The sequence below is a fragment of the Pseudopipra pipra genome, chromosome 21 (genome assembly GCF_036250125.1).
Source record: "Pseudopipra pipra isolate bDixPip1 chromosome 21, bDixPip1.hap1, whole genome shotgun sequence".
In the NCBI taxonomy this organism is placed as follows: domain Eukaryota; kingdom Metazoa; phylum Chordata; class Aves; order Passeriformes; family Pipridae; genus Pseudopipra; species Pseudopipra pipra.
The window spans coordinates 11,093,290-11,114,226 of record NC_087569.1 but is presented as its reverse complement, the minus strand read 5'-3'; the positions used below and the strand labels follow the sequence as shown (position 1 = coordinate 11,114,226).

Sequence of the window (20,937 nt, the reverse complement as noted above, 5' to 3'; positions counted from 1 at the left end):
TATTAATTCCAAATTCTTAATTCCCCAGTTATTTTAATTTGTTTGGGATTGTTTTCTGAATAACAAACACCATGGTATTTCAGGGTCTTTGGAGCATCCAGAATCTGCTAGAATCATTAAAATTGTCTTGCTTGTTTCCTGCATGACAGAGACTGGTTAAAAAAATAAAAATAAGAAAAGTAAAACACACGATCAAACTTAACACCAAGTCATTGCAAATCATACTTCAATTCTTTTTATTTGAATTTCCTCTATCCTTGGTAGTCATATTAAGGAATAGAACAGATCTGCTGAACTGCTGGCAGCCAGTGTGGGTCCAGTGACTGGCCTGGGCATGGCTCTGCTTCTCCCTGCTTTGTTGTATCGTGTGTTCCAGTTGGTTGCTGCCTTTCTTTTGTTGGTTATTTTTATTCTGAATTTATTCTTTATCTTCCTCGTTTGGATTCTTCCTCCCCTCTGCCCCAGTGACTGTTTGTACTTTGTCCGGAGCGTGGTGCGTCAGGAGGCAGGTTCTGCCAGGCCATGCAAACAGCCACGTTCCAGCTCTAGTTCTGATCACAGATTATGGCCCACTGTCTCTTTTTATCAGGGGCCTGAAGTGCATTTCTCAGAGTGAAATGATAAATGTAAATACCAACACGTGTTCTCATTTCCCGTGATCGCTCTGCTCCAGGCACATTTCCTGTTCTGGGAGGTGTTTCTGTCTGGGTGTTCATCCCTGCCCTTGCCACCAGGTTGAGCAGTGGTGGGTGGTGCCCAGCCCCACTCCCCTGGGACCTGCTGGCAGTGGGTGCAGCACCTGCAGCAGGTGATGTTCCCTGCACTGCCCATGCCTGCGTGGGGGGAGCTCAGATGTTCCCTGCACTGCCCATGCCTGCGTGGGGGGAGCTCAGATGTTCCCTGCACTGCCCATGCCTGCGTGGGGGGAACTCAGATGTTCCCTGCACTGCCCACGCCTGCGTGGGGTGAGCTCCCCTCCCGGAACACAGCAGCTCCTTGGCTGAGCACATGGAAGAGCCGGGTCACGAGGTCCTGGCAAACACCCCTGGCCCCGCTGCGGGTGCTGGGCGTTGTATGGACAGGGAACGAGGAGCTGTGTTTCACCTTGCAGGCTTTGTTTTGGTTTTGGTGCTGGTGTGAAATTTGAGATCTTAGGAGGCTGAAACCAGGGCATGAACAGCAGGAGCCTGAAGTCCTTGTCTGCACCTCCCCTCAGCACACAGACTGTCCCCTCTCCTGGTTCACTGGGGGCTGGTCACGGCAGGACCTCGCCCCGTTCCCCCAGTGCTGAGCGCGGTCCCACCATGACTTGGGGCTTTGGGTTGAGCCCCTCATGATTTTGCCTCGTGTCTGGGGAGTGCCAGACCATGGTCCTGTGGTGCAGCAGAGGCTGCAGTGGGCTGTAGCTGCAGGTGGTGGCTGGCGGGGCGGTGATGTCGCTCTGCGGTGCTGCCCCTGTGTCCAACCTGTGTTTTCCCATTGTCAGTGGTACCAGACCAGCACATCTGGCACTGCTGCGGGATCTCGGCTGGGAGAGCTAGCCAAGTGAAGCAGTTACCATGGAAACCATGGCTTTGGTTCCTGTGGCAACCAGCCGGGGTTCCTCATGGCTGCTTCCTGCAGACCAAGGGGCTGGTTGGCATCAGCAGGAACAGGGGGCCAGGGGTCTGGGAGGTCTGCGGTGCAGGAGCGGGTCCTGTGCAGGCAGAGTCTGGCAGATGTGTCACCTTGGCAAGTGCAGGCAGTCGCTGCAGAGGGTGGGGACACCAGCCTGATGCCAGGGAAACTGGCTCCTGGTTTTCCCACTTTCCTGGGCTCCGCTCCATCGCGGCAGGTCAGATGGGGTTGGGGCGAGTGGTTGTTGTAGGAACTCCACAGACAGTTTAGTACGATTCAAAACAGATAGAACCAGTGGCAAACCCCTGGTCCTACAGGTGACTGTGGTGTCTTGGCAGCTGGGGCTGTGTGGGGATGGCCTGTTCCAGCATCCCACTGGTCCTGATTGGAATGTTTGTGGAGTCAGGCTGGTGGATGCTCCTGCTGTGGATCTCCTGCACCGTGACAGTCCCTGCAAAGATAAGATCTTTTTCTTAGTGTTTAGATTTTTTCCCATTGCATATAGGAATCAAAGCTCCATGTGGCAGTGGAGAACCTGCCTGGCTGGGTGTGGTCCGTGCTGGAGGTCCTGCAGGTGGGATGGCAGCTCAGGAACCCTCCTGGTCCAGCAGCTCCACTCTGTGGCACCAGCTGTGATCCCCAGAGCAAAGAGTTAAACAATCTGGCTTGAAATCACAAATCACTCTCCTGATCTCTCATTGATGAGGGGTTTTCAGTCAGTGAATGCTGTGTAGGAAAAGGTAACAACTGAAATATGCTTTGGAAAAGCTCGTAATTGAAAGTGCATTCTTAAATTGCTAATATAATGTTTATGAGGGGAGCTTTGTAATAAGGCCTTTTAAATTTCACTAATGCCAACCACAGGGCCAGCAGCATTCCTGGGGCAGGCACAGGGAAGGTGTTTAGAGGCATTATTTCCAATCTTGACATAAGACTGAGCCATTTAATTACAGACAGCTATAAAATGGAGAATTCTTTGCAGTGACAAATGACTGTAAGAGTAAGAGTTGCCTGGACAACTGGGGTTCCCAATTGCTTAACAGGAAAAAGAGAAATGTCACAATGATTGCGGCACAGCCGTGAGGAGGAGGGTCTGTGCTGGAGCCCGGTGCTTGCAGAGAGCAGTCTGGGGTGGGCTGGGCTCCTCTGCTCCACAGAACTGGCACTGCCGTGGTGCACGTGAGCTGTGCTCAGTCAGGTGTCACCCCACTGCCCTGTGCCAGCAGCACAGAGCTGCCAGGGGCACGCCTGGCCTTCCTCGGGCTCCGCAGCTCCCGGGGCCAGCCTGGCCTCGCCACTCCAGAGAAGTGGGAAAACACAAATGCAGGTAACTTAGGTGACCTTTCCACCATGAAGAAACAGGGTCAGTATTTCATGAGCCAGGTTAAGCGTGTGTCCTTCAGGATCTTAGCAGGCAGCTTAAGTGTCATCCCAGGTGCCAGCACCAGACCTGACCCCTCACCATGGCCCTTCCTGGTGGCTGTGGAGGCAGGTTGGACAGCAGCTCCTGCCCTGCAGCTGCTCCAGCTCCAGCTGCTCTCTGCCTTAGTGAAGTTTCACACCTTGTAGGACAGGTGGTCGGGCATTTGTAAGAATTCCTTTTATCAAAATGTAGCTCTCAGTGATTGTGTTGTTTGTAGTTTCAGGGACCCCTCTGCCCATTTCAGCACTAATGTTATGTGCCCTTTCTGTTGGAAAATCCCAAAGGCTTGTATCTCAGAAAACGATGTGTGATTACTTCTTATTTCAAAACTGCTGTGTTTGTGTTGCATAGGATCCACGGTGATGGTGCTGACAGAAATTCTTGTTTTAGAAAAAACATCCTGGGGGTCAGTGGGTGTCTCTAAATGTGTTTGTTGTGCCGGGGCAGGTCGGTGACCGCAGTCCCAATGAGCAAAGTTTGGCTGTCGCTGTGGACTTTACTGACTGATGGGAAATCCTGGCACCTGATGTGGGCAGGATGATTTGCAGAAGATAATCTGTGGTGAGGGAAATGCCAGAGAGCATCTGTTCCCGGGGCTGCCAGTCAGAGGGACACGGGAGACGCTCAGCCGCCCTCTCCATACTGGCTGCAGTGGGAAGAAATACAAAGCAGGAGGGTCTCTGCTCCCTGTCCCTCAGTGAGTGCCCATTTCTGCAGAGAGGCCAGGGCCATTCCTGCTCCCAGACTCAGCTCCCAGTGCAGGCACACACCCAGTCCCTGTGGTGTGGGAAGGGGCTGCATCCACGTGTACCCGCAGAGAGCAGGGCAGTGCTCGGAGGGAGCTGCAGGAGGGGCAGGAAGGCTCTGGTTAATCACACCCAGTTCATTATTAGGCCAGAGCAGCTCAGCCTGGAGATCCGTCTTTACCAAGTGAGCCCCAGTGAATTGCATCCCAGAATAGTTTTTGAAAGATTACCGGTGCCAGCAGGGATTCCAGCCCATCTGCTCCTCCAGCCTCCCTGGCAGCTCCCCTTGGAGAGCTCCCAGCCAGGAGTGAGCCCTGGGAGGAGGGAGGGGCAGCTGGGATCCGGTGCCTGCTCAGGGCTGGGGCTGCCCCTGCTGAGGGAGGCAGAGCCCGTGGGGCCAGGCTTGGACCAGAGCCACATCCCAATGCCTGTGGAGTGCCTGGAGAGCAACAGAGTGAGCTCCCTGGCTCTGTTTGCTGGGAGACTCCTCCTGGTGCTTCCTAAGGGTTTGCCCGCCTTCCCAGTAATTAAAAGTTTATAACTAATTACCAGCTGCCCCGCTCATATCTCGTAGTTATGCTTTCCCCATGCTGGGAGTCTCCTCTCGCAGCAGGGAGTGAAGCCAAATCTGATCTGCTTGAATATGCGTGTGCTGTGCCCGCTGCAGGCTGCGGGGGTTTTGTGCTCACTCCTCCTGGAGAGCTGTTCCTGGTCTGTCCTCCTGTGCCCTGCAGCTGTGGGGAGATGCTGCAGAGTGGGGTTGGGCTCATGTCTGCACCGCAGGTTTAGCCTCAGCCTTTCTCCTACTTGCCTCTTTCCCAATCACACAGTGAGGGGGAAGACATTCAGACAAGTTATCTTCTTGCATATTTAAACCTGAGCAAGAGTGTGCACTTTCCTCATTGCTCTGTGTCCCACCCACACCCCTTTCCCAGGGGATCAGAGCACATGAGTGTTTTCTGGGTCAGGCAAAACACTTTGGCTGCACTTGATTGGAAAAGAGACTTTAAAACTAGTCTGTGGATTTGGGCCTCAGCCATGTGGGAATCTCTGGGCTACAGGTCAGGGCTGGTGCAGAGCCAGGATGCCAGGAGTCCCCGTCCCCCCTTCCCTGCCATCCCACCACCCTGTGGTGGGCTGCAGGTCTGCTGGGCTTGCCCAGGACAGGACTGTGTGAGTTGGCTTCTGCTGCTTGCTTTGGTTTGGAAAGCAGCGTGAGGGAGAGAACTGCCCCCTTTGCCTGAAAACCCTCTGTTTTGAGGGGCTTTTAGCTGAGCTGAAGGCAACCAGGCCGGGAGGCAGAGGAACTGTCTCTATTGACACACCTGCAGTGGTTGTGCCCTGCTAACACACTTTGCTTGGCTGTTTTAAAAATACTTCCTTTATTGTTATTACCAGGACAAAGGTAGCGACAGGAGCTGCCCTAGTCTGTGTGTCAGCTTAGGCTGCATTAAAGGCCTGGCTGAACAGGCTTTAAAGTCCTTCCCAGCAACCTTCTGATCTACAACGTCAGCAGAACCACTGAAAGGCATGAGGTCACGTTCTGATTGCACTTGTCCTGGAGAACCTTAGATAGAAATAAAGAGCACGTGTTCAGAGGACCGTGAGCCTGGTCCTCTGCCAGCTGTGGGGTTTGCTTTTGAGCTCAGTGCTTGCCAGCAGGGAGGGAACAGGAGCATCTGTGCAGGCTCTGCGTGGCTGGTATTTTCAGGAGCGTGTGTGGGATTTAAATTCCCAGTGGTGAAACTTAACTTCTGAAAATGGACAGTCTATATGTGGTTTTACAGATTTCACTTATTTTGTCTGTTTTATGCATACAGTCAGTGCTGCCCTGGGCTGGGGGCTGGTTCTCTGTGCTGTGACTGCAGTGCCACACCGCTGGCTGAACTCACCAACGTGTACTTTGGTGAAGACGAGCTGTTGCTTTCTGCTGCCTTCTCCCTGGCTGATCCCCCTCCAGTCTGTGTGGTTTATATTTCCCAGAAGTACTGTGGGGCATCTCTCTGTACTGTGCTGACTGACGAGCAGCTCCCCTGCCGACAGACACTTCAATGCATTAGCAGGAAAGGAGAACATACACAGTTCCTTTGTGTCTGACCTCGGGATTTCTCTGTGATGCAGGGGGTTGTTGGCTCTTCACCATCTCTCCTAGGTCAGGAGCTCTTGGTGTGATGTGTGTTGCTCAGAAGCTCATCATTTGCTTTTCCTTTCCTTCTAAGTGTTTCAGTTTTTGAGGCTCATCAGTTTTCCCTCAGCAGGCAGAAAGCATTTGGCCAGAGCAACCCTTCGGGTGCCAGCTCTTGTCCTTCTCTTTCTGCCTGAATTTGGCAGGTGTAAATGTAGCTGGACACGTTTTACACCAGCATAACTGGCAGTGTAAGAAAATTAGCTGTGGGCCTGGGAGTGACCAGGTTAGTGTAGATTACTCTTGTCTTTGTTCATGTTATATTTCTTTTTCTTCCTGCTGTTTTTAGACTTTAAAGAGGAAGGAAAAAGAATATGAACATGAGATGGAGCGGCTGGCGAGAGAGAAGATCGCTACCCAGCAGCGACTGGCAGAGCTGAAGAACGAGTTGAGCCAGTGGATGGACATCTTGGAGATTGACAGAATTGTTCGACAGACAGTTCAGCCAGAGGATGACCAGGCATCTACCTCGACAGCATCAGGTACCCATAGCTTTTCTCTCCCTGTAATCACCACGGAAGGTCACTGACACAGTTACGTAGGGGTGGTGGGGATCTTCCTTTGGCAGCATCAGGGTTTCTTTGCATTCAGAATAAAGTAAAAGGCTTTGGAGTGTTGCTAGTGATTGATATTGGTTAATAACACATTGCTGCTCGTGTGAAGTAAAACTGAAATTTGTGCATCAATGTCAAGTAGATACAAAGTGCAGGTTTGCGCTTCCGACCTGCCACTTCCTCACGTGGAGATAAATCCCTGTTTTCCAAACTTAGATTTCCTCTTACACAGCTTTGCAGCCCTGCTCATTAGAAGTGGGCATCCTGATGTATTTGTGTGGATATGGGAGGGTGTTCAGCACATAGAGAAGAAGGATTTGGTACCAGAGCACTTAAACAACTGAAGGAGCCTTCATGTTGCATGAGAAGGATTCATAGTGAAGATGAAATGACACTAATGGATATCTGCCGTGCAGTTCCCAGTGAGAAGTTCTGTGAGATAGGAGAGTGCATGCTTTCCTCCACACCAGGGATCTGCAGCAGGAGGAGGAGGCAGTCTGTGGATGTAGAGCTTTGCAGAGATGTGGAGGCTGTAGCGCTGCGGAACCGTTCACAGCAGCTCCTTCAAACCAGCATTTGCTCTTGGCCCTGCAGGCACATGATACCATGGGTTCCAGGAAGGGAAAATCTGAGGTTTCTGGTTTGTTCAGGCTTGTTTTCAGGATTATCACCTCTGAACACACAGACAGGCTCCAGGTGTAGGCTGGTGGAAGTCAGGAGTAGCAGGGCTTTGTCGTTAGGAGTGTTGGCCGTTCCCTGTGCAGTGGCCAGTGCTGAAAGCCACCGTGTCAAGTTGCTGCAAACCAGAGCTTGTGAAGGGGAATTATCTTCCCTGGTTCCTGCTGCTTCTGTATCTTCTGGGATTTTTTTTCTCTGCAGCATGGCTGGCTCTAGAGCAGGCAGTGCAGGGTGTTTGTGCTGGCTCTGCAGGGCCAGCATGTTCCTGCTTTGCTTCATTAGTTCCTTCACTGGACAAAAGTCCATTTCCCAGAACTACATGAGGGACTTGCTACCATACTTCTCCATTGCTGTTTCCTTCTTGCTCTGGGAGCAGAAAGGGTGGTGCCAATCAGTGGAACAACTGGCCAAGAAAGGAAACCCTGTTCCTCTTCCCAGAAGGAGCCACTTCAGCCCAGACAGAGGTCAGCCAGGTGTTTTTTGTCAGCCTCTACTCACGGTGGTCCCCGTGCCTGCCCGGCGAGACCTCTTGGCCTGTTGGGAGCACCGCGCTCTAGCTGGAGCTTGGGGCTGTCGTGCCTGCTTGGCTCCAGGTCCTTGGCCCACAGCAGTGAGAAGAGGCCGTGCCATGCTGTGCCATTGTGCTGCCCTTTAGGGAGGCTTGTTGGTCCAGTTCGTGCTCTGCTTGCTTTTTTATGGGAGTTTCCTCTCGTGTTTTCCAGAGGGTGAAGACAACATCGATGAAGACATGGAAGATGACAGGCCAGTGAACTCATTACCAAAACTTACCCAGCGCCAGCACCCAGAGCTGCTGAAAGCTGTCCCCCCGAATGCTGCTCCCCCCCTGCCCGCGGTCCTGCCCCCTCACCTCTCCATCCAGCAGAAGCCCCACGCCCAGCCCCCCCTGCAGACGCAGGCGCTGGTCCCGCCGCAGGCGATCGTCCCTGCACAGACTCACATCGTGGCGGCCTCGACCGTGCAATCGACTGTTATCGCCCACACGGCCACCACCCACGCCTCGGTCATCCAGACTGTCAACCACGTGATTCAGGGGCCACAGACCAAGCACATTGCTCACATTGCACCTTCCACGTCCAGCCCCGTGCAACTCACCACTGCTGCTCAGCCCATCGGCCACATCACTGTGCACCCCGCCACCATCAACCACATGGCCCACCTGGGCCCGCAGCTGCCCCTCTACCCCCAGCCCGTGGCCGTCAGCCAGCCCGTGGTGAGCCACATCGCTCACACCATCTCGCACCAGCAAGTGAACGGCACGGCGGGCCTGGCCCCGCCGGCGGTGATGGCCAAGCCGGCCGTGGGCACCCAGGTCGTGCATCACCCGCAGCTGGTGGGGCAGACGGTCCTGAACCCCGTGACTATGGTGACCATGCCGTCGTTCCCGGTGAGCACGCTGAAGCTGGCCTAGAGGGCTCTGGTGGGAACCTTTCCTAAGGAAACTCCATACATTCCAACCACGTCCGGCTCGGCGGGAGGGAGGCACAGGAATGCCGGGCCGGGCCGGGCCGGGCTGGGCTGGGCTCAGCTGCCCAGCGCCCATCCTGGGGACAGTGCCCAGCCTGGGGACAGTGCCCAGCCTGGGGACAGTGCCCAGCCTGCCGACGGGGACGGGGCTGCTCCGCGCTCGGATTGGCTGATCTGAGAAACTGCAGAGACAGTTGTTCATGGTGATTTTTTTTCCTTTTATGTGTACTGAGTGAACTATGGATATGATGTTCTTAAGACTTTAATTTTGCCCTCTTATGTGTTGCTTCTTTGTAGAATAAAAATTGCTGATCTCTTTATCGAGACATTGCGTAGAATGGGAAAAAAAATCATAGAAGTCTATATTTATATATATGTGTGTATGTGTGTGTATATATATGTACATACATATATATATAAATATAACATTTTGAAGGCCTTTTGTAAGGTTGATTATTTTGCAGGATTATGAGACAAAATTCATTTTTGGAGGAAGAAGATAGTGTCCTCTCTAAACAAGAAACTTTAAGATAGATGGTTTGGTGGACCAGGGTACCTCTATAGTGACAAAAAAACCCCAACAACAAACCACAAGTCAAACCATTTTAAAGGTATTTCCCATCAATATATTACATTTCAAAAACCATCTAAAATCACTGTGACTTGTTATGGCATTTTAAGGAAATTCTCTGTCCTGTCTAATAAAAGGAAAAAGAATACACAACCGGATTTCATTTGTTGCCGTTTTATAAATGACTTGATTTTTATAGCTATGTCAAAAAAACCCTGTTTTTTATTATTTTAATGGTTGACAGTGCTTTGTTTGGATGTTTTGGGGGGTTTTGGTTTTTGTCTGGCTTGGTTTGCTGATGCAGTAATTGATTTTGGAGATCTCTGCACGGCACAGCCCTGGTCGGGGTCTCTCCTGCCAGTCCAAGCCCCCCAGGTTTCTCGGGTTCGTTGTTGGGCAGAGGCAGATACTTTGTGCTGGCAGCTTGCTGGGTGTTCCTGTGGCCTGCTGGGTGGAACCTGGGACAAGAAGACCAAGAGAAATGTCGTGGATTTGCTGTGTGGGTTAATGTTGTTTGTTAGTTTGTTCTGACCTGACCACGCTTTGCTGTTGGGGTCAGTGGGTTCAGAAAGGGATAAATGGGGATGTGGTTCCCTTCCAGAGCGCAGGCAGCTTTGGCAGCTTTGTTCCTTTTTGGGGGTAAACAATCTCTCCTTGTGCAGGATAAGGGTTTGCTGCAGGAGATCAGTGTGAGAGCTCGTGCCTGACAGTGAGATGTGCACCAAAGAACCCTCGTCCGTTGGGACCCTCCTGTTGCCCCTTCCTGGTGATGGGGCAAGGCCTCTCTGAGGTCAGTGGCAAATCCTGTGGAGCCAGGAGAGGAGGAATGCTCTGCTGGTACCTGCCAGCCTGCCCGGGAGGCTGCTTAGGATGTGTTTTGTTGCTGGCTGAATGTTCTGGTCCTTGCACCGTGTGTGTAGTCACCATGATCTCCATTCTGTCTTCCTCTCTTTTTAAAGTAAGTGTTCCACAGTCCTTACTGCAGGCAAAATTCCTGCTGCAGCCAGTGACTGTTCTCCTTGGGACAGGATGGGAGGGTGGTCCCAGCATCTGCCCAGGAGCTTTGGGAGGGGAGGAGGTGAGGAGGGCTGAGCCCTCACACCTCACTCTGCTGCCTGCAGTGTGTGGGTCAGGTCCTCTCTAGGAAAGCAGGACCCATAGTCTGCCCAAAGACATGTTGACTCCAGCAGCACTTTTGCCTTGTTGAGGACTGGTGTGAAAGGGGTTAAAGTGAGAACACTTGCCTGGTTGAAACAACCTCCCTGGTTGAAACTGGTCTGGAGGCAGGAGAAATGACTGCAGAGGTCAGGGGTCATTGTGCCTTCTGAGCAGGTCTGGCTGGGAATTGCATGACCTCTGTTTGTGAAGCCCCAGTTGCTCCACAGTTACCTCTTGTTTTATTTTTTCTTGCATCCTTGAGTCCAGGAAGCTCTTAGCTGTGCTGCCAGCACAGCTCCTGCAGAATGGACAAATCTTAAAGGATTTCTTATCCTGAAACCACATCTAAGCAGATGATTTGTTCTCATTCCAGTGCACTGTTAACACTGGGAGGTTCCCGCAGTCGCCAGGGTTTGGTCATCCCTTGTCCATGCAGGTGCTTTCCCACAGAGGCTGTTGTGTGCCAGTGTTTGGAAGGTGAGTGTTGGGTATCGGGGCAGTTGCTCCTCATCAGAAACTCGAGTGTTTGCAGCAGGGTCATCTCCCTTCTCAGGGGACTGTGTGGCTTTGCCTTCTGCAGTGGTGTTGGGAGTGAGGACATGCCTTTCTGCCTTTCTTCACTGTTCTGACATCACAAAATAACAAAATCTCGTTATTGAAGGAGAAGGAGCAGGGTTGGGAACAGGGCTGAGTGCAGGAGTTGGCTGAGAGCCCCAGGGAGATGAGCTTTCTGCTGGGTGATGGAATGGCCTGTGCTGCAGGGACAGGGGGTGCTGCTGAACCTCATCTCCTGCTCCCTTGTGGTTTAGAGGGAGGAGTGGCCCTGCCCTGCCCAGCCCAGCCCAGTCCTGCATCTCGGCCAGTTTTTCTCTCCCCTTGGAGTTGTGCCATGCTGTGTGTCTGATCCCCTTCATGGGTGTTGAGCTCCCCTTCAGGAACAGCCTGTCCCCCTTGGTCAGCCCATGAGCTGCTTTGGATGTCTTGGGTCCTCCCATTCTCATCTGCCTTTTTCAGGGCTACCAGAAACATTTCTTTGGGGTTTTTTCTTTTTTTTTTTTTTTTTTTTAAAGTCAGCAAATTTCTTTCTCTTCTCTGTGAAAAAGAGCAGCCACAACCCTTCCTTTCCCCACCTCTGTCATTCCTGCTCAGAAAATTCAGATTTACACTGATGCTCTTAGAAGTCCTGTTCAGTACTGTATGACAAGGGGCACTTAAAGAATGTCTCTCCTCCTTTGATATATGTTTTCCCTATGGAGAAAGCTATATATAAGTAGCGGGAGCCCCACGGCTGCCAAAGCCACTTTCCATCTCACCTCCCAAGGAACTGCAGGCAGAGGGGAATGAACCCAAACTGCTACTTGAAAATGCTCTTGAAAAGAGCTCTTAATGCTGACACTTTAGATACAGGAATGTATTCCTGACGTCACCAAGAACAATTAGCCAGAACTCTGTAGTTTAGCTTAGGAAGGGAAATGACCCCATTTCCCACGTTCTCTGCAGTCACTTGAGTGGGATCTGAGAAGCAGCAGGTTGTGTGTCCCTGGGGCACGGGGGGAAGGGGGCAGCTGGTGGCACATTGGGCAATCAGGGCTGGAGCCAAACTGCTGCTGTGGGGCCTTTTTCTGCACATGTATGTGTGTGTGAGTGTCCGTGTGTCTGTCCGTGCTGGGGCTGGGTGCTGGGTGTTGAAGGCCAGAAGGGCTCCGGTGTCACCACTGGGCTCCTGGCCAGTGGCATGGTCGGGTTTTGGTTTCTTGGGCAGAGCTGGACAGAGGGGATGGCCCTTGCAGAGGCTTCTGCTCTCTGGCAGTGGCATGTGGTGTGTCCAGGGAGGAGCATTTCTCATCTCACAAACGGGGCCAGCCTGGGCTGCTGCTGCTGTTGGGCTCCTTGTCTCCTTTTCTTTGTTTAACTTCAAAGTGGCCTTCTGTAACAAAAGAACAAAAGAAACAAAAAAATGCCTTTGGTTGGCTTAGGTGAGGTGGGTGTCGGTGTCGGTGTGGTTGTCCTGTGCACGCCTGGTAGATTCCTGTAGACATGCAATGCAAGGCTTATCGTGTCTGGTTTTGTGTGTGGCCTGTGTCTCCTTGGACTGGTTTGCATCCTGAGGAAGTTTTTTGCATTTAAAGAAAAAAAGAGTGGGAACTGTTGGGGGTTGGGTGGGTATGAGGGGCCCCTGTGTGCCGGGGGCAGGGGAGGTTCCTTGCCTGGTGCTTGTTTGACCCCTTTGCTTTCTGTGACGTGTGGGGTGTCCCCAGCGGGGTGAGTGGCCTCGGCCAGATGAACCAGGTGACCTCTGCTCACCTGGGCAGGACGTTGTCTCGGCCTGTCGGCATTTAGGCACTTCCTTAATTAGCTTAATTAGATAAGTGGCTGCCCTGAGCTGGGACTTGGCTGCTGTACAGCTCTTGGAACTGGTGTGGAGGTGAGCTCTGAGTGCTTGCAGGTGAGGCTCCTCCAAGACTTGGCATCTGTTTCTTTCTGAACAGTTATTATTTTGGTTCTAAAAACTGTTGGGATCAGGAGAGGAAAAAGTTCATACTTATGGCCTGGTTTCCATTCCTTGTTACCATTTTGGACAGATTAAAATGGTTTATATCACTGTCTTTAGGTTATTTCCTTCCTGAGTCAAGCATCAGTTATTAGGAGCAGAAGGAAAATGCTCTGTGGATAGAGTCAGTCATGGCTTCTTTCTGTCCCAGTTATACAGAATTTCATAATCCAAATTTGAACTATTAAAATACCAGCCAGAGCCCAGCACTGGGTGGGCACAGTCTTGGCAAAGGTTGTGTTTGGCTTTTCCCACACCAGCTCACTCCTCACCCGGGGCTGCTGAACAGCAAAGGAAGGCCCTGGTGGCATCCATCCTGTGCCAGTGGCACAGGGACAGGGCTGTTCTGTGCTGGGGTTTGCTGGCAACTGGCCATGGGATGCCATTGTGCTCCTCATCAGGACTGCGGGGCTGGTCCTGCTGTAGCTCTGGATGGGGCCTGTCTTTCACCCCTTTCCTTGTGCTGTGAAGAGGAATTTGAGTATGAAGGAGCACAGGTGTGGGATGCAGAGCCACCAGGGCTGGCTGGGGATGGTGGCTCACCTATGTCATCTCTGTGCTGGGATTTTCCCTGGCTGGCTGGCAGGAATGTCCTCCTGTCTGTGTTGCTGTGGCAGGCACGGGCTGTGCTGGCAGTGCTGCTGCTCCGTGCCAGCCAGTGGGACCCCAGTGTGCTGCCAGCAGGATCCCAGTGTGCTGCCAGCAGGATCCCAGTGTGCTGCCAGTGGGACCCCAGTGTGCTGCCAGTGGGACCCTGCTGCCAATGCCTTACAGATACGCCTTAACAACCTGAGCCAAAAGTGTGGGGGTGCTTGACAGAGTGAGAAATTCAGGGACTGACTGCACCATCCAACGATTTATTGGTGTCTGGTCAGGCCTCCAGCCTGGGCATGGCTGGGTGAGGAGCCATGGTGGGAGCAGGTCCCCCCACTCTGTCACTGCATGTGACCTCCCTCCCTCCTGGCTAAAGCATTTATTTATTTATTTTCTCCTGCTGGAATGTGTCACTGGAGCTGCTGACTGTGAGCCCAGTTGCTGCCATTGCTGGCCCAGAGCCCCGTCCCTCCCCTGCCCCTCACAGGAGCCCCAGTGTCGTGCTCACCTGGGCAGGTGCAGTCTGTGTTTACAGTGAGGACGAGTCACTGTGTTACCAATTTACTGACTGAATATTGACAAACTAGACTGTAAAGATTTTTATGTGTTTGGATACATCTGCTATGTGAAAAAGCAACTAATTTTGTACATATTGTATTTTTACTATTCAGCTGTACAATACTGGCTCTTCATGCTCCAGAATTTAGGTATCCAACATGAATGATATCCATGTAATAAGCACTTGCCTGAAATAAATATAAAACTAAAATAAACATGCACTGAAATCCGAAACAGGATTCTGCATTTGCCTCCCTGTGCTTTGCATGCAGATGCACACCTTGTTTGTAATTTCCCAAGAGCAAAGCCTTCCCTCCCTCTGGAGCCATCGCTGCCACTCCAGGTGTGTGTCACTGATCCATGGGCTGGAGCTCCGGGGGGTGTGTCTGGATCAGGCTGGGGGGAAGCAAAGTCTTTGCAGCCTCTGGAACCTGTAAAAACTTGGGAAATTGTGCCCAGACACCTGCCCTTCTCCTGCTGAGCCAGGAGGACTTGGGCCCAGCTGGAGCCCATCCCAGCCCTGCCGTGGGTCCCTCCAGAGCCCTGAACACCCGTTGGAGCAGCGTCGTGCCCGTGGCTGTCAGGTGAGGCTCCCTCCCCCCGGGGACTGTGCTGGGCACCCACCACCACAGTGGGACTGTCCCAGCCCCGTGGGCAGCCAGGCCCTGGTTGGGGTGTCCGTTCTCTGTGGTGGGTGGGGGACCTGGGGGGCCAGGGATGGCCTGAGCTGCCTCACTGTAACTACTCTCTCCTGCAGATGCTGAAGGTGGAGTCCCAGGTTTTCCCAGTCCCTTGTCTCCAGGACATGGATGCGGTGCCTGGTCAGGCAGAGCAGGGTGAGTCAAACCCTCCCGGTGGCACTGGGGGGCACTGGGGGGCAGCGGGTCAGGGGGGTGGGGTGGTGGGGCTGGGTTGGTCCCCCCGGGTGGGGCAGAGGGGCTGGGGAGGGGGCAGGACCACCACGGGTCTAAACAGCTTTAAAAGCTACTGAGACTTTGCAAAGGGAACGGTGGGGGACAGTAAGAAGGAAGAATGTTCTGTAGACAGGAGCCAGCAGTAACCCCAGCTGTGGTGCCCGTGTCCCCTGCCCACCCCAGTCACACCATGCAGACAGGTGAAGGCAGAGGACACAAAGGCACTGGAAGATTATTTAGGCCAACATGTCTTTGGATGCACTTCATAAAGGGCTGATCCTCGTTTATAGGGATAAATACCTGATTAGCAGCTGTAACGAGCAGTGGCTGAGGGATGGCTGCACCCACCCTGCATTTGTTGGGCTTTCTTTATACAGGAATGGGGAAACACTCCATTATTCCCCAGGGACCCACCTCCAGACAGAGCTATCCAGCCTAAAAAAGAAAAAAAAAACCCTGAAAAATTGCTGCAAAAACTGCCAGTAGCAGCAAAGCAGGCAGGTGAGCCTGAGGGACTGTCCCTGCTGCAGAGACACAGGAGGAGGAGCTTCAGAGGTTTGACGGGGGACTGGCAGTGATGGAGGACGTTCTCTCCTGGCAGCCCAGCAGCTGCAGCACAATCAGGCCTAAAACTGCAGGATGGAACTTTTTAACACTTGCAGTAGGGCTGGTTCTGCCCCTGGGCTGGGGTGCCTCAGGCTTGGCTGGTGCTGGTGGGTGCTGTGTGTCACTTAAAGCTGCCCTTAAAGTCATCTAAGGGACCTCAGGAGTCCACTTGGTGTGACCTACTTGCTGCCTTTAGCACTACAGCCCATGCAGCTCGTCAGAGAAATGTTAATTACATCTCTCCCTCTCTTCCCAGCCTTGTTCTTAGGACTCCCTGTTCTGTAGCTGAAATCTCCTTGGGGGAGAGCAGTGCTTCCAAAGAGCTCCACCAGGATGCCTTGATGATAAGTATTTATTCATATGTTACATTTAAACATAAATAATTGAGCGATAAAGAGAATAGTCTGCTCCCAACAAAAATAAATAATACACAACATTGATAAAATCCAATCAAACAGAATGTTGTAACAAATACAGTGAAGTTGCAGACTGGGTTTGTGTGAAACAGCTGTACAGAACATTCCCAACGTACCAAAGGAAAATAGTGCAGTTTTATCTGTACATCCATCACTCCTCAGGCTCTGGGAGTTGGAGGTTTTCTCACTCTTAAAAAATACTCTTTCAGTTTTCAGGTGAACAGACTGAATCCTTCAGACACCTGAAGCGTTGTCGGGGCCGTGGTTGGGCACAGCTGGAGCTCAGGGGGCTCAGCCCCACCACAGACCCTCAGGACCTTCTCCTGCTGTGACTGCCAGGGGTGGTGCCCGGGGGGTTCCTGCCCTGCAGCCTCAGCAGTGCCTGGCACAGAGCCCTGGCCACGTGCCAACACCAGGGAGGGGGCCTTGGGCTGGGGGTTCTTCACCTTCCCCTCAAATTCTGCAAGACCAGTTTAAGGGAGGCCTTGGCTCCTGAGCTCAGCACTGGGGGTCTGTTTTTCCCTTTGCAGACCATTATTGACCATTTTCAGGTCCAGCAGAGCACAAGGGTGCCCCCAGAGCAGGGTTACTGGAGCAAATCCTTCCCATCGATATTTGAATCATCAAAAAATAATTTTAATCCCTACCCCCCCTTTTTGCTAAAATCTGATTTTTAAAAGCTCCTGTGAGCAGGTGTAAGTCATGTAAACTGAGCAACCTGGCCTGGAGAGGGTGTCCCTGCCCATGGCAGGGGGTTTGACTGGGACCAGCCCAAACTGTGCCATGAAGAGCACAGAGTTGCTCATGGAAACACAGCTGTGTAACTGGCTGCTCTGAAGGATAAAAAAAAAAAAAAAAAAAAAAAAAAACCAAAAAAGCAGAAACACAAAAATTCAGATTCAAAGTCGTGGTTATTTTTTTTTTTCAAAGGTTCTAATGGCAAAGGGGGGAACACTTTGGAATACTTGAAGTGCTTAAGCTAAGTCCCAAGTTCTGGGAGCAGGGTCACATACATCCATGGAACCTGCAGCAAGAACCTGCTCCCTCCCTCTGGCTGACCAGGATCCACTTTCACTTGGCAACAACATGCAGCTGGGGAGGGCAGGCAGAGCACAGGTGAATTGTACAGTGTGATGAAGAGGAGGCCCCAGAGCCAGGACCTGCTCCCTGGGCACGAGGCCCGGCCGGAGGGACGGGCACAGACCATCCAGGGCACACAGACAGCAGGAGCTCCACCCCAGCACAGGGCTGGCACAGCATCAGAGCCCCTTCACCTGGCAAGGGTCATCCTGCTCATGGACACCAGCACCTGGTCTGTGTTCACAGAATCCCATGGAGATTCCTCCCAGAAAGCTCTGCAGAGCAGGGAGGAAGAGGAGGAGGAGGAGTGTGCAGTAAGTGATCTGGAGGAGGCTCTGTACCATGGGAGCTGAATCCATGGCTCTGCACAGCACAGAGCAGGAGCTGCCAAGGTGAGCAGGGACCTGTCTGTGGGCTGAACCTGCTCACCTGAACAACAGGAGGCAGGTCCTGGCAGCTGGAAATGGGGGCAAGGTCAGTTTGCAAAGCAAAATGAAGGCAGGGCTGTGTGGGCCATGAAGACTGAGCAGTGTGAGCCAGTCAGCCAAGGCTAAACTGGTGTTTTAGCTAATGAGCTCATCACTGCTCCCATGAACTGTTACTTAGTTTAAGGCCATTCTCCCAGCTAGGAATCTTATCGACTTCAGTACAAACTCAAATGTTTTAGCAACATGAGCTCAGACACATTCTCATCCACGTTCAAGGCAAAGACAGTGAGTCCAGGACCATGCTCCTCCCAGGACCCAATTCAACACCTGTGACACTGGATCCAGCCCTGCCTCCATGGAAGCTCCTGGCAGAGCACAAGACGTGCATCCAGGCCTTAAAGGTGCAGTAAGTCAAAATAAAAATGTTCCAGAATGTCAGATCCCCGCTCTTAACATCACAGAGATGTAGATAGATGTCTTGTGGAGAGGGAAACAGAGAATGCAAAAAGATTTTGTCTAGAAATACAAAGTGGGTGTAACAAGGACTATCAAACACCAACCTCATCTGGTGAAGGGAAAGTTCTGGTTTTAAAAGTCTGTTACAAATCTCCTCGCTATTTATTACATTACATGGAAGATGCAATTAAAACACCATTTGGAATTACAGTGCAAGGAATGCTCCCTCTGATGGCTCACAGGAACAGTCTGTCCACGGTCACTTGTTCTCAATCAGTGTCTGCACTTTGTAGACCAGGTCTCTGGCTATCCTCAGGATCTCTGCAGCATCGTGGTGCTCGGCCATCTCTGCAACACACACACAGATCTGAGCTGGCAGCAGCACAACCTTCCTGCCCTGCCACTGATAGTTGTGTTGCATTAGCATTAATTAATTAGCATAATGAGAAACAACCACAAAGCATTGTAGGGGGTTGGGAGAGTTTAAGACAGAAGAAGTGGATGAATCCCTGGTGTTGCAGGTCCTGGCACAGAGATCTGATCCCTCCAGTGTCAGTTCTCTCCCTGCAGAAATCCCAGTGCCCGTGCCCGGCCCAGGAGCTGAGGAACAGGGAGCTGAGGAATGTACAGCTGCACTCAACGGGATCAGGGCACCTCTCCAGGCAGGACTATTGCTGGGGTGGCTGGGACTCTGATGATAAAGGCAAGTAAGAAGGGCTGTGTGTCCCTGGAGCAAGGGCCAGAGTTCCACATGCAGACATGGCCACTGCAGTGGTCACAAAGCAGTTCTTGACAGCCCTGAATCCTCAGCTCCACAATAAACATTTCATTCAGCTTAAGGAAGCACTGGGAGGGGGGTGTTTGGGGGGGATTTTGAGGAAAGCTTTGGAATAAGAGTGGCTGAGGCAAAAACAAAACCAAATTTGGGGCTTCTGCAACAGATGGCTGAAAGCCACAGCACTGATAATACAGTAAATTACTGTGATTACACAGTTGTTTCCAAACCTTTGAAAAGGTTTAGAAACCCTAATAGGAAGCCCTGGTTTAGGACCAACTTCCATTCTCAGCCAGGAAGAGACCTTGCTCTGGCAGAACATTTCCTGCTCTGGCAGTGGATGGTGGCTGCTCCGGCAGGGAACACCCATGGCAGTGGCTTGGGATGTTCTCCATGAATAGTTGTTCACATGTTCCAGCTTCAGCAGGGTCAAGCCCTGCCAACACAAACCACTCTGGCAAGCCTAAAACCTTGGAGAGACTTTACAAAAAAATGAAGCAACGTTTCAGCACCTCCTGTGAAGCCAAGAGTGAAGAGTCATCACAGCAAAACTTCTGAACAGAAATTGTGAGGTTTGTTTTGTGGTAAAAATCCCCACTGCCACTGAAGAAGCGACCACCAGCCATGGCCCAGGTAGGTCTGAAAACACTGGTGTTTGTGTCAAGGCAGAGCTTCAGGAAGCACAGGAACACTTGGGCTCAACATTTACACAAAGGAGTGAGAGATTCAGAGCTTAAAATGAGCAGGGGCTTGTCACAACAGCAAGAATGCACCATGACAGTCTGAGAAAGGGAGAAGGAGCAAAGGCTTGTTATTTTTTATCAAAATGGCTCTTACCATTAAAAAACTTGATGATATCAGTGAAGTCCATGTTGTTATCACGGATAATCTCTCGATAAACTTCCACAAGTGCTAAGGCAATGAAAAGGACAAAATGTTCTGAAGAGATGTGCTTTGCTGCCCAAATAACTTCCCACACTGTAAATACATCCTCGTACAACAATTCTGAATGGGAATAAACATTACAAGAGCATCTGATTATTCACACTGACCATGGCCCCCTCTCTCACTAATTTCTACAGGCCTCAGGCAGACAGAAAAGACCCTATGACTCCTCCTGCTCCTCTCCCCCCTCCTCCAGCCAACTCCTGGCACTTGTGCACATAAGGCACAGAACTGGGTTAAAAGTACAAATCCCAAAGCCTGGAGGTGTGGTGGTGCAGAGCCAAGCCCAGAAAGGTGCTTAAACCACAGTGACCATGTGAGAGCAGCCCAGGAGCTCTCCTGGGTCACAGGACAGGCTGCAGCTGTCAACGTGTATCCAGGCACATCTCAGCTGTGCAGCAGGGCTGTCAGCACTAACACTCTGCTGGAGTGTGCCTGTGCAGGGATCATGGGATCCAAGGGTGCTCCCACAGGATACAGAGCACCTCACTCGAAGTACAACAGCTCTTGAGCTACAGCTGAGCTGCTCCTTTTCAGCACAAGGATTAGACAGGAGGTATCAAAGCTTACAGAGCAGTGGGATCACCTTGAGCAAACAGGCATTTGCACTGGGCAGAAATGTGGCTTTAATCACATCATCAGGAATTTTCAGCACCCCTTTCTAAGCCTGGACTCCATTCCAGTGCTGTTTCATCCCAGAGCTGCATTAGCTTTCCTGGCTACAAACTCCCCTGTGATCCCAGCTGTCACTCACCACCCCAACAGACACTCACACCAAAACCCAGAGCTGTTACAGTTCTATACAACTCTAAATTACAGGCACAGAACATTATTACCTCTTTTAAAGTCAAGCAGGAACCAGCGATAGCAGAAGTAAAAGTGAGTGTAATCTCCATTTTGGTGCATCAGTTCAAAAAGCTCTGAGTCCAGAATCTAGAATGGAAAACATCAGCTGTCAGGATCTGGTCTGAAAGTAGCCAAGGTCAGAGGTGCTGGACTCTGGTTAAAACTCCTGCCCTGCTCTTCATGCCCTGCCCTGTGGTCAGAACAGCTGCTGGCACAGGCACAGCCTGTTCCTGAGTGTGCCAACCTGTGACTGGGGTGCCTGGGCAGGGCTGAGGTGAGGAGTCCCTGCTGTGCACAGATGGGGTGACAAAGTCAATCCTCACCATCACTTTAAAGGTCCAAGCAGCAACA

General features: G+C 51.8%; 2 protein-coding genes across 12 annotated transcripts in view; one reads left to right on the top strand and one right to left on the bottom strand.

The window, feature by feature from the left end:
- MNT (MAX network transcriptional repressor) overlaps window positions 1–16,884 on the top strand; it is a 37,209-nt gene extending 20,325 nt beyond the window's left edge. The window contains exons 5-8 of one of the 2 annotated variants that reach the window (XM_064678180.1): window positions 6,261–6,453; window positions 7,926–14,704; window positions 14,878–14,956; window positions 15,897–16,884. In XM_064678180.1, the coding sequence (XP_064534250.1) occupies window positions 6,261–6,453; window positions 7,926–8,632 (900 nt within the window). In that variant the 3' untranslated portion in view covers window positions 8,633–14,704; window positions 14,878–14,956; window positions 15,897–16,884. Of the gene's footprint in view, window positions 1–6,260; window positions 6,454–7,925; window positions 14,957–15,896 lie in introns of both variants that reach the window. The other variant, XM_064678178.1, reaches the window with a different exon arrangement.
- The window catches only part of SGSM2 (small G protein signaling modulator 2), a 41,204-nt gene continuing 36,241 nt past the window's right edge, over window positions 15,975–20,937 (bottom strand). For 6 of the 10 annotated variants that reach the window (XM_064678168.1, XM_064678170.1, XM_064678169.1 and 3 more), the window contains 3 exons: window positions 20,577–20,673; window positions 19,633–19,800; window positions 15,975–18,368 (listed from right to left, as the gene is read on the bottom strand). In XM_064678168.1, the coding sequence (XP_064534238.1) occupies window positions 18,280–18,368; window positions 19,633–19,800; window positions 20,577–20,673 (354 nt within the window). In that variant the 3' untranslated portion in view covers window positions 15,975–18,279. The remainder of the gene's footprint in view (window positions 18,369–19,632; window positions 19,801–20,576; window positions 20,674–20,937) is intronic. The other 4 variants (XM_064678172.1, XM_064678176.1, XM_064678173.1 and 1 more) reach the window with 1 other exon arrangement.